This window comes from Seriola aureovittata, chromosome 3, assembly GCF_021018895.1.
Source record: "Seriola aureovittata isolate HTS-2021-v1 ecotype China chromosome 3, ASM2101889v1, whole genome shotgun sequence".
Lineage (NCBI taxonomy): Eukaryota > Metazoa > Chordata > Actinopteri > Carangiformes > Carangidae > Seriola > Seriola aureovittata.
The window spans coordinates 6,061,006-6,079,160 of record NC_079366.1 but is presented as its reverse complement, the minus strand read 5'-3'; the positions used below and the strand labels follow the sequence as shown (position 1 = coordinate 6,079,160).

At 41.4% G+C, this 18,155-nt stretch overlaps 1 protein-coding gene across 2 annotated transcripts in view; it reads right to left on the bottom strand.

Annotated features, from left to right (window-relative positions):
* grk4 (G protein-coupled receptor kinase 4) overlaps window positions 1-18,155 on the bottom strand; it is a 43,857-nt gene that overhangs the window by 5,769 nt on the left and 19,933 nt on the right. For both annotated transcript variants that reach the window (XM_056371635.1, XM_056371634.1), the window contains exons 4-13: window positions 17,880-17,957; window positions 16,596-16,696; window positions 10,472-10,564; window positions 9,740-9,803; window positions 9,263-9,403; window positions 4,816-5,006; window positions 3,334-3,371; window positions 2,667-2,756; window positions 2,196-2,404; window positions 49-186 (exon numbers count right to left, since the gene is read on the bottom strand). In XM_056371635.1, coding sequence (XP_056227610.1) covers window positions 49-186; window positions 2,196-2,404; window positions 2,667-2,756; window positions 3,334-3,371; window positions 4,816-5,006; window positions 9,263-9,403; window positions 9,740-9,803; window positions 10,472-10,564; window positions 16,596-16,696; window positions 17,880-17,957 — 1,143 coding nt within the window. The remainder of the gene's footprint in view (window positions 1-48; window positions 187-2,195; window positions 2,405-2,666; window positions 2,757-3,333; window positions 3,372-4,815; window positions 5,007-9,262; window positions 9,404-9,739; window positions 9,804-10,471; window positions 10,565-16,595; window positions 16,697-17,879; window positions 17,958-18,155) is intronic.

The window sequence follows — 18,155 nt, the reverse complement described above, 5'->3', positions numbered from 1 at the left end:
AGCCTATGTACTGTTGGCACTGTGAGTTTGCGTGTGTGCTGCTCTTACATCAGGGCTGAAGGGAGGGTCCAGCATGTTGGCCTCCAGCCGTTTGAAGTTGATGTTTCTGAAGATGGGGTGCTGCTTGACCTCTATGGCCCCGCGTCCCTGACAACCAAGGCGCTCCTTGGGATCCTTGGCCAGGAGCTGGCGCATAGCGAGAGGAAGAGGGAAAAGAGAGTGAAACACTGTAATTCTCTAAAGATGTGTGTGTTAGCCCAAATGGCTCTGGCAGATAAATTATAGCTCAACATGTTTCAAATTTCTCACGAAGAAGAACATAAAACAAACCTTTATTTAAGCCCTTTTCTCCATCAATAATTAACACACACAAAGAAGGGGAGGGGGTTCCTGTGATGTTGGATACCTCCTGACAGTTTTATGACTAATCTCTCCGGGTCAATGTATACAAAACACATACATAGTTTGCATTTAATCCTCTTGGCTTTACGTATGTGACCTTTCATAATCTAATAAGGAACTATACAAATCCATACACTCAGGGGTTGATGCAATGAGAGCTTCTGGATAACATTACTACGACACCACGTACAGTGTAGCAGGCTTATGAAGTAGATGAGTGTAGTTTAGTTGGTTTGGCTACTAGCGGACGCCTCACTGGCCGCTTTGTTGCCTAAAAGGCTGATGGTGGTTTCAAAAAATAGATGCCTTCTCTATTTTTCACCACATCTCGAACTTTCCCCTTTGTTTTTCTTGTCCTTGCGCAACTCTCGCCCCAATTCACACCACGGTTCAAAGCAGACTCTCGATCTCACTTTCTGCTCGACAACCCGGATCACTTGTCTATTTTGGGCTGTGGTAATAGCCATCCCTGTAGCATGGCAGAGGCTGCACCCCCCAACATTCTCTCTCCTTCCTTATTATCTTTCTCCCATTTCTTGCAGAAACCTTTCTTCTCCCGGCACCCCCCACCCCTCCCCTTCCACTTCTCCTCTCCCTGGGGAGCCTTTGAATCTGCTGAACTTCAGGTCAGAATGTTCCACCACGTCACACAAATGAACGTCCCGTCCCCTCCCCGGCTCAGAGGCTGAGCAGCTCAGTGGCTCCCTCTTGGAGCACGGAGCAGTGACATTGTGGAGGACAGAGCGGCTGAAAGAGAGATGAGCTAAGCCGTAATAAACTTCTGATTTGGAATGACGATGTGTAACGTCAACACACCCAACCTGTCAGTTTCCATCAGCTCTACGGAGAATTTTAGCCTCTTTCAGCACATTGTTTTGGATTTTACTGCAAACGGTGGTTCAGTCCCACCGTTCTCATCCACCTCGATTCCAGCAGCAGCAGCAGGCAGCTGCAATAAACCCACTGTACATCAACTACTCAGCAACAAACAGTAGACAAAGTTAGCACCTAGCTACCTTAGACTGTAGTGGAAATAAAGGGCAGTGAATATGGACTTGCGTTCGTTAGGTGATGTTGCTTTGTGTCTGCTGGATGTCCAAATGTTCACTATTTCATCTTTAAAAGGTGATAATATCTCAAGTGGCTAAAAAACACTTTATACAGGTTTAAACTAAATCTGTGTTTAAAAATAAAACCACTTAGTAGATAGTTTTCTACTTGCCTGGAAATGCTGCTGAGCCAAAGGGAGAGAACTTGGCATGTGCTGATACAAAAAATGTATAGTATGATTGTTTTGGCCTGCCTCACCCTGCACATGCACTCCTCGCAACCCTGAACTGGATTAGATTGGTGTTGAAAAAAATGGATGGATGGGTCTTGGCTAAAAGTATCATGAGGTCTTCATTGACCTAATAACAACCACAGACTTGAAGACAACTCTTGTACAAAATATTTTAACGTTGCTAATTGCAGAAAATCAGCAATTTAAGAGTGTGTTTCAGACTTTTCAGAATACGTCTGATACAGGAAAACAGTGTGTTCATTACAATGAAATACATTCAGTCAAACAGGACTGTTTCTAATATCTCGCTGTGCCTGAAGACATGATCTTTCTGACTTTCACGCATACAGAACTGAATTTTTTTTTTGTCAACCCCTGCAGCCACATCCCTCCCTGTCCTCATTTGCAACTCGCCTCAAAGAATGTTTTAATGTGCTCTCCTCCCTTTGTGCTTTTTCCACCCGTGTCCTAATCCCACTATCATCCCTCACCTCCATCTCTTCACTCTCACCTGTCTGCAGATGTCCTTCGCCTCCTCTGAGAACTTATCGGAGTACTCTTCCTGGTCCTCGCGCACTCGTCTGTCCACCTCCTCCCGCTTGACGCGCTCCTTGCGCTTGCGGAAGGGCGACTGCCCCTGGATCATCTCAAAGATCAGGCAGCCCAGCCCCCACCAGTCTGGGCTGAAGGTGTAGCTCTCGTTCTGGATCACCTCGGGAGCTGAGGCAACAATGAGGGGTAAGAAAACAAAGGTCATTGCCAAATTTAAGACTGAGAACTAGAGTTCATAAATGTCAGGGAGAAAGTTAAGATGCGTGCACGGAGAGCCAAGGAATGGTTGAAGTGTATAGAGGTAAATGATGAAAGGTTTGACTAAAAAAGGCTGTAGAAGAGAGTATCGGACCAAAACCTTGCTTGTAATTGAGTGGCCAAAGTTCTGGAGTTTGTTTTAGCTTCTTTTAGCAGAGTTTTTTTTACTTACCCATGTATCCAACAGTTCCCACTCTCCCTCGTATCGTCTCTCCTTCAGGGATTTGAACAGCAAGGCCCAGGTCTGAAATTCGGATGTGTCCTAAACAAGAACCACAAGTAATTATCCAACTGAGATGTTGTTGAATGTACATATTTTGATAATAATTTACACTTTGTTTTAGTGACTAACAGAGGAGTACATTTAATTTCCTGAACACCCAGACTTATGAGAAACCAATACTAACTAAAGGTCAGAGCAAAAAGGGGCCCAGACAGTAGTCATGCTACATTAAAATTATTTTTCTATGATAGAAGTGGTTAAGAAAGAGAATAAGAAAACATAAGAGCTTCAGAGAGACATGAAGGAGATTCCTCTATTTCCAGATAAGTCCATGTTTCAGAGAATAGAAGATTCAGGAGTATGAATCAAAGGAGAGAGAGCGTGATGTGAAGAACATGAAGAAATGACTTTTCAGCGTTTGAAAGATGGGGAGACACTCCGCACATTATGAAGCGGACTGCTTACAAACTGTTCCTTTTGTTTTGGACATTGTGAGCTATGAGTTACATCAAATAAACACTGGAAAACAAATAATATCCTCGAGTCAAGACGTGTGCCCACATACTGGCCCGCTCTGGTCTGAACGGAACAATAAGAAAAATGAAACTGGACCTACCACGATCATCCAGAAGGATGTTTTCAGGTTTCAAATCCCTGCCAAAAAGAAAAAAGAGGAAGAAGACATTAGGGAGTCATACCTCTGATATTGTGCTTGGTTAAAAATAGAACTTACATTTGAGAAGAAAGATACAACAATAAAATACTGGATAAATATTTGTATTCTTTATTAACTTGTCATTTTGTTGACATTTCATTGCCTTTATTGCCCGTGTGCTTTCTGTTCTTGAGCTTCCGCAGTCTTCCATGTGGATTAATAGATGGCTCATCTTCACACATTTGTTTTATTTGTTATCACGTGTTGTATTGTACTGAGCTACATTTCTACGTTCAATAGTGTTGCAGCAGAACTTCCAGACATGCCATGTTGTCATTTATACTGCTGCTGAATCCTCTTTTAATTGTCTTGTCTAACTTTTTGAAAAGTGCAAGATACCAACCGTTTGTTATTTATTGTATTACAATAGCTGAGGCACTTTACTAATGCCATCCTCAACCACAATGCCAACTGTGAAGTTTACTGTAACACAAGCAGAGATCAAGGCACACTGTGTTTATAGGACTTTGTGGGCCATGTGTATGTGGGTGCATGTGTCTTTTAAGAACATCAGTGTTTATGTTAGAATTACTTTGAGGCTCCGTTGAGTGTGACAGGTGCATTACAGTGGAATCAGTACACCATTAATCCAGTCACACTTCATCATCCAGGACTTTCTATTTGCACGACTGCAAACACTCTCTTATTGAACGTATCTCTGACTAACACCAGAGCTGCGACAAAGAGCTGCACAATCACTTAGTTTACGGTTTGTTTTGCATGGGTGAGATTTGCCTAATTAGTGTGTTTGGTTTAAAGGGATATTCCACCTATTTACAACTGTTCTTCCAGTGGAGACATCCTGACTTTTAGTCCCTTGGTATGGGTCAAGCTTCAAAATCACAGATGCTACATTTTCATCAATGCAACTGGCTACAATCTTTTAATTTTGGCCCTCACTGCATGCTAACTTCACAACCACTTTGTAACACAGACTGTGTCAAAAATGTCAATTCTCAAGCCTAATCTGAGATAAGCCCGACAATGTCACTGTGTCATCATTTTCTCAGATTTAAGAAAATCCCTCAGAACCACAAAATAATTCATGAAACTATTTTCCCAGGCTGAGTAGTACTTCTCATGACAAGTAAACTGAGATGAACTCAAAGTGTGTAAAATTTGTGGAGTGCCCCTTTAAATACCAGGACATTCTTGTACAGAAACAAGCTCACATAATGTGGGTCCGGGACTGTAAACCTCACAACATTTTCCTCAGAGACAAAGATCCTCAAAATAACCCTGAAGATTTTCCTAAAGCCTCTGGGCTTAATGCTGTTTCTGAGACAGTAAACATGGCTCGCCTACAGCATCTTCTGATCTTCGAAACGGAAATACTATCATGAAAAAAAAAACATCTTCCAGCTGAACCCCATGTGACCTAACCTGTAGACTATCCTCTCACGGTGCAGGTCCTCAAGGCCACAGCAGATCTCAGCAGCGTAGAAGATGGCCCTCTGCTCGTCGAAGCCCGAGTTGCCCATGTTGTAGATGTGAAACTTTAAGTCACCGCCATTCATTATGGTCAACACCAGGCACAGCGCATCCTTGGTCTCATAGGCATATGCTAGACTAACCTGGAGAGGGAGGCAAATTTGGGGAAGTGGTAACAAGGGAGGCGGGGGACCAGTCGAGAAGAAAAGAAGTCATTGTAGAGGAGGGCGAGAAGAGAGAAAGGAGGGAGGAGGAGGAGGAATAGGAAGAGGGAAGAGTGGTGGTAAGAGACAGGGCGGCTAGAGGAGCATGATTGTTTCACTTGGTTTGTTTAATGCCGCAAATAATCATCCATTATCCCACATCACAATTTCAAGAATGTACACAAAGAGAGACAAAGAGATATACATATGGAAAACCAGAAGCTTCCTCTCCACTTCCCACTCTATTGCTTCATGTCCTTCGCCTCTAATCCCACCATCTATCTCTCTTTTCTCCCTTCATTCCCACCAGCATCCCCCTCCCCCCTCCTGTGGGTCAGTGACATGCAGGGTATATAGTGTGTGTGCATGTGCTCTTGTGTACAAGCAGGATGTTGCTGCCATCAGGAGGAATCCCATCTGCTACAGAGTATGCAGTCAGAGAAAGACCACAAGGGCAGATGGGAAAAATTCTTCTGGGCAAAGTGAGTAACACATGCATTCCCTAACCATCACAAATAAATACCTAACCCTAACCTAAACCGAACCCTAAAACCAAGTCTTAATCCTCACACAGCTCTTTGAAGTTGTACTTTGTTTAAAATGTATAGAACACAATAAAAACACATCCAAAAAGTGTTTCAATTGTTCAGTAAAAATATCCACTAAAACCTGACATTTGTCCAAATGCAATAAATTCATAGAAATGAAGAGAACCCAAGGCAATCAGCTCACTGGTGATTCATAATATCATATCATCCACATTGCCCCATCTGGAGTTTAATCTTCTCAGGTAATGGACAGGACAGTTATGAACACTGGTCCTGTTAACTTGATTCCTGATCAAACATCTAAATCATGTAATTTATTACATTTGATCATATAGTGTTTCCAGTCTTTAACTATGTTATCATTACTGGCACCAGTTTCAAAAAATGTCACGATAACCAGCCAGGTCTGCTTCAGAGCATCAGCGTTAGCTCTACCTCTGTCTCACCTGCTGGAGACTTTAGAGCAAGATGACCCTGGCCTGTGTCTCATATACACACTCACACACCCAATATGTAGCTATGTATTGATATATTGACTAATAGTATGCATTGATGAGAGAGAGAGAGAGAGAGAGAGAGAGAGAGAGAGAGAGAGAGAGAGAGAGAGAGAGAGAGAGAGAGAGAGCGAGAGAGAGCGAGAGAGAGAGAAAAATGAGGGGTTTGAGAGAGCACTTGACTCTTCTCCTTGCTACTGCTGTTTGGTCAGTGTTGCTAGGCAACAGAGCTGCTCTCGTAGGTAGAGAGGCACATGAAGAGTCATCAGTTCTGCCTGAAGCACAGAGAACGAATACACACACACACACAGACACACAGACACACACACACACACACACAATCATGTGCCAATCCCAGGTGACAAGAGCTGCAAGTCTGAGGTTCTGCAACAAGCCCACTACAGCCTCTGCATGTGTGAGTGTGTGTGTGTGAGTGCGTTACATGCCCATGCACATGTTTCTTCCATGACTCACTCATAACAAGGACGCGCAGCATCGCTCACTCTGCATCAGAAACTGACTAATCCAACACACAGTACAAGTCAAACACAACACACACATTAGCTTCAAATGGAGAGCTCAGAGGCTCTTCTTTACTCTGTTACAGTCCAGGTTACTGTACTACAGATCAATATCACAGTTCTGTCCAGTTAAACAGTATTAACCAATATTTGTACACACTGAAGAACACAGTGTGTACAAATATTCAGAGTACACACTGCACACAGACCCACAGACCAGAAACGATCCCTCTAGTCGCTCCTCAACATGTTCCAAGAATCTTAAAATGTAGACTTGCTGTAATTTTCTTGTCTTTGGAACAATCATTTTTTTAAGAGAGCTACAACACTGAGCCAACGAAAAGTTTTCTTTTCCTGCCCGAGCACCTGAGATGTTTTTGTGCGTACAGCTGGACGAAATGGAAAGAAGCTCACATCACTAGTTTTCCAATTGCGCTCGAGTCCTGATGTTCACACGCGCAGTTAAGGAGGATAAAAATTCAAGCATTTCCATTTTAACACACAACACACACAAGAAAAAAACAGAAAGCGATACATCAGGAACATGTTGCACAAGATGTACACAGTGAGAGGTCAAAGGAGAGAAGGTGGTTCATATTGTGAAATGTGTAACACGAATGGGAACTCTTGCTCCTCATTTGTAGTATTTTTGACAGAATACCAGTTAACAAGGCCTTATATTTAATAAATGACCAATAAACATTATTGATATCTCCCTTTAAGGTCGTGAACTTTTCCTGTAATGTATCATCTTACATGTTAATGGGCTGTCAGCTGTAAATTCCAGCCCTTCAGTGCTTTGGTGCAGCACGGAAGAAATGAAAAACTAGGTGACTCCCTAAAAAGCATTCAAGCTTGGCGTTACAGTGCTGGCCAAAAACCACCGCTTACTCAAGACTATGGCTCAATTTATAGAAATCCTCCATAGGAAAATCAGCCAAGAGCAACGCCACCATTAAGAGCTTGAGGCATGGCAGTACGGTGGCAGGGTAATAATTTTTTTTTTTTTGGCTGGCACACATGCTCAGAGCAGGACACTGTACTACCTTCTTCTACATTTAGCTGCTCTACTAGGAAGAAATATTATTTCTGTCTAAAACTTTCATAAAAATGCATTAACATGTTCAAGACAAGCCACACGCCCGAGCACCCAGACCACAACCTGCATTTTGTGGTTTTGCAACCCAGACTCCATAGAATTTTAAAATAATTTATCAATGCTAATGACCTTTGTTCCAGTTAGTTTGCAATACTATTGTAAAATTCTTTAGAAGTTGTTTCATAGTGTTCCTGAGAATTGTCTTTGAAAAGTCACAGTTCCTTAAATTTCATGCTCAGATTGCAGCTATGACGTGAAGTTTTCACTTGATTACAGGCGTGGTTTGTTCGACCTTGAATGAACTGTCAAACTGTGAGACTATCTGAGACACTTAAAGGAGTCTGGATTAACTGTGACTCAGTTTTGCCCCATACAAAAATGTAATATATGACATATATGTCCTTAGATCAAGAGTGATGTTGCCATAGATGTCTCCTATCAAGGATATATTATCATCATGTACATTCTCTGGATATATGAGGATAAACGTTTATAGCATATATGAAATACCCATGGTTAAAATATGTGCATATATTAAAAAAACTATCTATATGATGAAGTGTTATATGGTATAACATATAACATATATTTAATGTAAATATGCAAGTTTATTACAACAACATACATACAAAGATTCTATATGGTTATTTATGTTTCATTTTAAACATGTCTATCATCCCTTTTTGGAAAAGTGGACACTACTGTATATAATATCAACATATATTGACAGGCTTTGGGATGGATATATATATATATATATATATATATATATATATATATAGTTCCAATTTCTAATAGGTTTTATATATAATTTTTACACGTGTTTTTATTTTAAATGTACACATATTTCATATATGGAAATTCAATATATGTACATATATTACATTTGTGTATGGGGAGGTTCACCACAATGATTAATTCTTTATCTAAAGTAGTTATCTATCCTGACAATCTATGCCCCTTTATAAAAGGACACAAATGTATAACTATCAGTGTGTATATTTGAGTTTCAAACACTTCAAATGGCATGGTAGTAAAACAGATTTCAATCAAGTTCAAGAATACATTAACAGATGATTCACAGCTGACAGTATGCTCCAAATAAAACCAAATTTGGCATGTTTGCAAAATAGCAAGTTTGTTAAGAAAAGATTTGGTTTGCTGCAGTGAATGCGAGATGGTCAGACCAACTTGTTGCTGACTGTCCTGCAGTGCACCTGCAACAGGTCATCATTATCATGTGACTTACCCCCCCCCCCCCCCTTTGCAGTTTTATCTCATTGTGTCTTTTTCCACTGCAACTCACAGGCTTCTCCACCTGGCGTGGACGTCATTAAACAAACAGAACTCAAGTCGCAGCGAGTGTCTTTAAAAGCAGATCGACAGCCTTTGCAAACACACCATTCAATTTCATTTGCAGGATCCTGGAGCTGTAACAAACACTGCTCTCACAGACGCACAAACACTCACACACAGACACAGAAAACAGGTACAATTCTGATGAAAGGTTGAATAAGAAAAAAGTAGTACTTACTACAAAACTACTGTTAACTTTTTCTAAAATGCGTTTTTCGTTTAGTGCCATTGCTTCACCTTTTCTTTTCTTCACTCGTTTCTTTTCCAGCTTTTTACAGGCGTACATCTTACCGGTGGCACGTACTTGGCAGGCACAAACCTGGAAAACAAGCAAAGAGGAAACATTATCACACACACACACTTACACACGAAAACACCCTTTAAAAGTGTAACTAATGGAAGTTAATATGTCACACCACAGATCACTCCACCCAACATCACTGGAGCGGAGACATAAACAGCGCTGCATTAACTAAGTGTTAAAGATGACTTGCAGCAACTTAAATCATTAACATTAACATCTCATTCCCAGACTTAATGTGTAAAGGAAAATAATGTCGGTTCAGCAACCGTCATAAAAACTTAAATAAGCTCAACACCAGGCTAAACCGTCACAGGCACTCCAACTTTATGTCTTGATTGCTGTAACACTTACCTCGCCAAATCCACCTTTTCCTAGTACTCTATAATGTCTGAAGGTATTTTTGGTTACTGGTTGCCTGCAGCGATGGATAGAGGAGAGAGAGAGAGAGAGAGAGAGAGAGAGAGAGAGAGAGAGAGAGAGAGAGAGAGAGAGAGAGAGAGAGAGAGAGAGAGAGAGAGAGAGAAAGATAAAAAGAGAGACAAAAATAAGGTGACGTAAAATAACTGATTGGTTATGTCATTCTCGCAGACCACGTGATGCTGCAGACAGACTAATGCTCTAATATATTATTAATCCACCCTGATGGCTGCTGTTTCCACCCAGCCATTATGCAAAGCATCATCAATTATTTACCAGTCACACAGGAACACTGATTGCCGGCATCACCTTTGTGCTTTGGTGCAAACACCGCTTCTGCTACTGGTCAGTATGTACACTGTATACTGTTATGTTTATGTCTTGTTTTTGTATTTGAGTATTTGTAGTTTGTTGTAAACACTTGTAATGTCATTTTATTAATATAAAGTTGAAATACATTTACTATTAATTGGATTAAGTATCTGTTTGGACATGTGCTGGAAGTTTAAAGGAGACAAAGTGCAAACAAATAAGTGCAATGAGGGAGAATAACCTGAGAAGTGAATATTCAATGTGTGTAAGATCACAGGTGTCATTGTATTGTAAGAAAGAGGGATTGTTTGCATGTTTGCTTTAACAAGGATGTAATGTGCACTGACTACCCACCTCTCCAACCATTTCCACTGCAGGAAGCGAGAGAAGTACATGGACTCCTGGTAGAAGGAAAATGGAGCTCCACTCAGATAATCACGAACTATTCTGCAGGAAGGGAGGGAGAGTGAGGAGAGGTGAACAATTTAAGAATAAGTTAACCAGAAAAACATACAAAAAAAACCCAAAACAAAACAAGCTCATTTAAGATATCTTCCAGACAGACAGACAGACAGCTGGCCTGCGTTCCCCAGAGAACGCCTTTTAACCTTTGCAACCACTTAAAAACACATCCTCTTTATCCGACTACTCCCTGAATCACGTGTGTGCATGTTTGCATATACATCTGTGTGTGTGTGTGTGTGTGTGTGTGTGTGTGTGTGTGTGTGTGTGTGTGTGTGTGTGTGTGTGTGTGTGTGTGTGTGTGTGTGTGCTCAGGCGTTGCTGGCTGTGTTATGGTTCAAAGCCGCTCTCAGTGGAAAGACGAAAAAAAAAAAAAAAAAAAAAAACTCACTGTCGATACACCACTGTGAAAAATGAGAAATGCCTTTGAACAGAGACATTCCACTCAAGCTAACCAGGAAACGGGATTTGGGGGGGAAATGCGTTTTAGGTTGAGTGGAACATCTAATCTCACTTTACATGAAACGTGAATGTGGGTGTGAGTCTGTCCGAATCTGATTACGTCACACATACAGACGTTAGCGACCAAAAACCTTAATCTTGTAAAAATCCTGCCCTGAAACCCATGACGACGCTAAAGTGAAGTTCTTTGAGGAAGGCAGGGGTCATTAAAGGTCACATATGTCAACCATCACTCCACTGAGAATTGTTAGAACATGACTCTTTGACATGACCCCGCTGGCCTCTCATATTAGCGTCCTTTCTAACTACTACCTCTTGACCACAGATGTTGTTTGACTTAAACACCGTGTCCTCTTTAACATTGTTGTACCAAACAGACATGAGCTGAACTGTACGAAGACACATCTATGGTTAGACTTCAAGGTTTGTGATGAAAAATAATAGTAAAGGACTGTCTACTGTCCTTGCTGTCAGTGCTGTTGACAGATTAAAATATTCAAGCTGCGAAAGGAGAGGAGCCAGATGCCAGAGAAACAAAAGGATTGTGAGAGATAAAAGTGAAAACAAATGTAACTGAAAAAAGTCATCATCATTTTACAAATGAAGTCAACATTCCCCCTTTTTTAATTAAAGTTTTAACATTTCATTTAATCCATTCAGTCAAAGGAGGAGATTCTGACCACTAGTAGTGCCATGGAGCAATGTTTTTACAACTGGGTCCCCAATTTTGTTTGTATTGTGCCAACGCAATTTGCATCCTGCAGCCAGTTTCTTACTATTCTGCTGATCGACAGTTGGTGGCAGTAACATGCAAAGACAGAGAAGAAGAAGCCTGTATGTAAACAATGCAGGATTTACGGATTTTTTTTTTTTTTTTTTTAAAACCCTGTTTTTCAAATGTTTTATAAGGAAGGAAATGCATTCAGCATGATTGTTAGACCTCCAGGATACATACAGTGTGTTCTGGTGAGAAACACTGAATGTAAACAGAACTTTTGTTTGTTCGTAACAAAACTCTGCAGGGCACCTTTCACTGAATTACTGTTCTTAGCGTGGGAAATTGTAAATGGAATTCAGTGCATTTCTGCTCTGGTCAACCTCCATTGAACATATTCAAAATTTGAGGGATCAAGTTGACTGGCATGTCTGCTCACAAATATTACATTAGCACTAGAAAAACAAGTCACCAACACAAGCCTTCAATTCACATATCCAGCATAAGACATGAATGCTAATCATCGTCTGACTGACAGACAATAACTGCACTGCATCTACCACAGTTAACTTTATGAAGCTGAAGAAAGCAGGATTAAGGGGTCCATGTATCTGCTATACATAGCAGCAGACAGACTGAGCCAAAGGCCAGAAGCAAGTACTTGTACCACTTAATTACCTTAAGACAGGCATGTGAGAAAAGCTTAACCTGTTTTGCACGTCTGCATTTGTACTCTTAAGAAAAACATGTGTGTATGGGTATAAGTCGATGTGGGTGACACATCTGTATAATGTTACTGGCTTTAAAAAATCTAACTGGAGCTCTGTAACTATTATGGACAACACCAGCAGAACTTATTAGCCAATTAACAAGTCTGTGGTATGAAGGCCAACCCAACCACTGGGAAGGTTCAGTAATTAACAAAAAATAGTATTTTCACAATAGAACCAAGTGATTCAGCCAATTAGATCACACATCAAACAGAAGCAACTAAAGAGGCAACATACTGTACTACGATCCAAAACACTGTGGTTACAAAACAAACAAACAAAAATTGCACCGATGCAGTTTCCTCCACCGCTGACCAGTGTGATCACAGTCTCTCCTGCCAGACTACAACACATGACTAAAAACCAAAGCTACAAACCAAAACTCCCTCCTCTACCACCCAAATGCTGAAAGAGATGCTCATATTTGGCCAGGAGATTTTCCTTGACCATATTACTTCATCACTAAGGAGGATGAGGAAAGCTGCCTGTGGTTACCAACAGCACTGGGGTGGCTGTTCTTGGCAAAAAGGCCTGGGAGTAGAGAGTTTCCACAAGGGGAGCACCCTCCGCTGTGTAAAAGAAAACTGAATTATGTCATCATGGGACCGGGTTGCTCGGCACATGAGCTGAGCGTCCACGATCATCTATCCTGACAAGACCTTGGTTCTTCACATAAGTGGTACAGCGTCCAAAGGATTTCATTACTCTGTCCTCTGCTGCTCCTGAGCTCAGAGGAGTCTGTACTAAAATCATGTGCGTCAAAGCTCAATTAAAAAAACTTGTTTTAATTAAACAGTCTTAAGCACAGCAAATGTTTTTCCTTGTATTAAGTTCTTCCTCAGTTTCTGTCATTAACCCATTACTTGAACGAATAAAGATTTTCAGATCAGACTCTCATCCATGTTTTCAGGTCATTGAACTTCAGTCCGTCTTACAGGACAAAACTGGTCCCGGACATTTAAAGAAAGGGACTCCAGAAAGGCAGGAGCCTAGCAGTGCCTGGCTTGGAGTCGAGTCTCAGACAGACACCACTGGGAGTAGAAATAAACAAAGCTACAATATGGCTTTTGTTACACAAAGGGAGTGGGAGAGGACAAGAAAAGGGGGGGAACAATCAGCAGAGATACCTTTGTTAAGATACACAAAACATCTGGATAGACACGCACTGAACGGCCACGCTCTACTCTCGGTATGACATAACCCTATGTTCCACTGCAGCAGAAGAAAATCCATGAGTGAGCTAATACATTTCTGCTAGTGGGTGCGTGGCTCTGCCAAAAGTCACGTTTCACGTGTAGTACCATGCTTTCCTACAGGCTCTCTCTCTGAGAAAAAAAACAACTGAGTAAGCCCTGACATATCGGAATAAAAAAATTGAAGAAAATCAAAATTCCACCACGGAATATAAATAATAATGATAGTGGAAGGAGTGATGACAGAACTTGAACAGGAATCCCATTCAAAAACATCTGAGCTCCTGCTGTTGCGAGGCTTTCAGCAACAAACACGTGCCTGTGTTGTTCTATGTTTGTACACTCTGCTGTTTTCCCCTGCTCCCCTTAACACTCTCTTTCCATTTCTCCTCACTTTTCCCAATTTCTCCTTTTTGCTCTCCTATCATCACTCTCTGTGGGTTTTCTAAGTCAGCCCCTCACGCTGCGCTTTCTGCAGTCATATCATTTCATCTCTAACTCTGTGCTTTTTTTTAATCCGGTCAAGAAGTTTGAATGGAGCAGATGCTGAGCTTCCCACATCAACCAAGTGTGGAGCTTAGTGTTGTAAGGCTGCGGTCTTTCTTACTATTGCACCATTTCTCTGCCCTCCTCTGTGCCTTTTTGACTACTAGGTGTAAGACTAGGTGTTAAAACAGAGACACATACAGAGGGGAAGTAAACCACCGCAACAGACATTGATCAAAGTTAGAGGACAGGTGTGTGTGTGTGTCTGTGCTCATCTTAACCACAACCACTGATGTTTCCAGTCTCAGTCAAACACAAGCCACCGTGCTCAGTTCAACCTCCCTCTACTAGTGCATCTGTTGTCTTTTTGTGCACACACACACACACACACACACACACGCACACGCACACACACACACACGCACACACGCACACGCACACACGCGCACACGCGCACACCTCCTTGCTGTGCCTCTGCACTGCTCATATTGTTTGTCACTCTCCCAACCCTCAAGTAACTCATGCCAACAAACAGGAAAATCAGGAAATGTTAATAAACCACAGATAAACGTAACAAAACATCACATTCAATGAAAATCACCCGGTCTAGAAACTCATACATGGGAAACAAACACATCACAGCTTCAAAATGTTTTGGCAACAGCGCATCTGTCCATCACATCAAACAAGTCTCCTGAAGTGTATGGGTTATTGATTTCATATATCCAACAGCTCTGGAGCAGCTCTCCACACGTGTTTTGCCAAAGCATGAGCGCAGGCGGAGAACGTAACTGAGTGTTTTCCCATCCACAATTCCCACTTCTCCCGAGCTCCGTCTGGCAGATTCCGGGATTCCCCGGGGAAGCTCAAATGAATCAGAGGCTGGTCGCAGCATTTCCAATCCAAATCCGTCTGCCTGTGTGGCTAAAAATTGAGACTTCGCAGAAATCCAGCTTTTGCCAGGACTAAAGAAACATGGGCCTACTGACATGATGAGAGGTGTGTTGTCCTGTACTGTACATCCTATGTACTGATGTCATATATATTTCTTCTCTTGTTTTATAGTAATGTTTTCATACATCGTTCCTGACAAATAAATTGAATAAAATAAAGTAAAATGTGATGTATGGCAGTTTGCTGTGTACCAGAGGTATGAAGCACAATTTGCATAAAAAAGTATGCTTCTTCTCATACTTAAATAAAATCTGAATGATAAACACATTTTTAGATTCAGCGTGACTTCACTTCAGCTGTCCATCACAAATAAACATCTATAAATCGGTTTAGAAATCATACTGAAGAGCGTTCCTTATTCTTATACATTAAAATTACTTCCGACCTTGGTTTTACCTTCCTGACTTGATGCAGTATTTCCTGGGTAGCGCTTGACAGTAAACAAAAGTCAGTTTACTCATATCATAATCCTCCATACACAGTCTAAACTCTTTTTAATAATCTGTGAATAAATACAATAGCCAGTGACGTCTGACAATAACTTCAGCCAACCAATCAGCACACAGTGCAGTTCAGACATTGAGAATCATTAACTGCTCTTACTGTAATTAATAAATAACAGCACATCAGAGGTGAGCAACACAGGACAGGAAATGTGGAAGAGAAAATATAATACATTGACATATTTAAAATAGATATCATTACATTACCAAGGTAAATGTGTCAACTTAGCGCAATATACATTTCACAATATATCATTCAGCTGAAGCCTTCGGCAACAGAAACCGACTGTGACAGAGTTAAATTATTGGGCTAATACAAAGTTACGTTGAAGTGTGTGTATGTGTGTGTATCTGTGCAATGAGAAGTACATTTGGGGGTAATAATCCCCGGTTTGTTTGCTTCTCCTGGCTCTCAGAGCAGGAAGCAGAAACACCTGCAAGTGTGTGTGTGTGTGTGTGTGTGTGTGTGTGTGTGTGTTTGTAAATCTGTGTTTGTGTGTGTGTGTGTGTTTGTATACGGGGAACACTGAGGTGACTGTTGTTTTCTTGCCAGCCATCCGGATGCTCTCTCTGCCCACTGCTCTTTTTCATTCGCCTCCACTGTGCGTGTGTTTTTGCAAGTCTGTGTGTGTGTGTGTTATTGCTCTCCAGGTGCCAGCTGCCTCATCATCACCAGTGACAGGGTGCAGTCGTCCACAGAGTCCACAAACACACACATGGTTTCTGAAGGAACAAGATTCTGTTGGTGCCACTGCACTTTGACGGGCAGACTCAATCAGGGAGAAAAACAAAAACACTAAATTTGCTTCCAAATAACAAGCATCTCATTAACCGTCTGAGTGTTGGACAGCTGATGCAGGTGAGTTCATAGTATAAAGTTAGAGTATGAAAATGTCCCGCTTTGACAGACATGTGGGGAAGATAGAGGCTTACTTGGTGCAGTCATTGAAGAGCTCCTTACACGGACTCTGTTCCAGCCTCTCCCGGCACCCAGCGACTACATCCTGGGGTATGTCTGGCAGATGGGCTGCTGACTTGAGGGTTAGAGAGACACGGAAACAGAGAGTGAGGCAGACAGACAGACAGAGAGGAACAGAAACAACATGAGAGGTTGGTGTAATGTGGCTGTCCGAGACGAAGAGAACAGTCCACTCATGGCCTTTCTGTTTGTGAACCTACAGTCTCATGACATCAAGGCTGCGGTCACACCTGACCTCTTTTGCTCTGGCTTTAACAAGCTTTGGTTCATTTGCCAGTTTGGTCCACTTGATTTAGTCGAGTGATTCTCAAACGTTTTCACGTTGAGGACCCCTTAACTGACACAAATCAGATCACGGGCCCCCATCTCATAAGATTTTTGCTTTTAGATGTTTTATTACAGAAGGTGTTTGAAACCCTCGACCAAAGTAGTCATACATTCTGTCACTGTGTTACTTATGGATGGAAATATAGTGAAAATACGTTATTCCTCTTATTGCTAGGGACCCCAAGGAACCCCCTCAAGGAGCCCCGGGGGTCTTTGGTACTCACTTTGAGAACCATTGATTTAGGGTAGTGAGAAGAGTGTGAACTCTTTTTGTAGTACAAATCATACCAAGCTTAACAATAAGTCTCTGTTTGGTTATGATGACAACACAACAAAGAAAAAACACAAGAGGGTGTGATATACACATGTGACACAATCATACATTCAAAGGCTAAAGCAAACAATTTTAATCAACTAATTTCCTCCATTTTACGGTATAGTAAAACATGTTTCCTACTGTATTTCCAGCTTTGCATTGTCATTTTTATGATAAATAAAGTCCAGATGAGTTTGGACCAATTATGGTCATTAACCAACACAAAAAACCACAACAAAGGCGTAAACATACCCTGACACTGCTGCAGATAGGGGTACTAGTAAACACAGTGCAGTCCCCAGTGCTGAGGGTGTGTTACACATCGTTGGATAAATTCCACAGCATATCATACATGACACATCACTGGCAAATATGTGTTTAGTCATTAAAAAATATAAATGTAATGATAAGAAATACACCATCAGAGAATTCTTTTTCACTTTAATGTACTTAAAAAAATTATGCAGTTTAAAGAGATGAACAACTCGGAAATTTAAGATTTGTAAATGTGAGCAAATATGATCTTGGACTAATATCAACATAATTTCTCCATATCGGCAAGATCTGCTATGAAGTAAGTGTGTGTGCATCTTACCCCATTATTAAAGTATGTGTCTAAAACATTCAGTCCACAGTCCCTCCTCTTCTCATCAGGAGCTAGCTGGTACATGGCCTGTCAGAGAAGAACAGAAATGTGAGAAACCACACCAGCACAGGAAGCCATGCTCATTCAGCCATCTTTAATATCTCTCCAAATAAGGTCAGAGAGACAGGCACCAGAAGGCGAGGGGAGAGAGGAAGGGTGAGACGAAGGAGGAAGAGCGTGAAGGAAGGGTAGGGGGTGGTAAATACGAGACAAGAGAAAGAAATC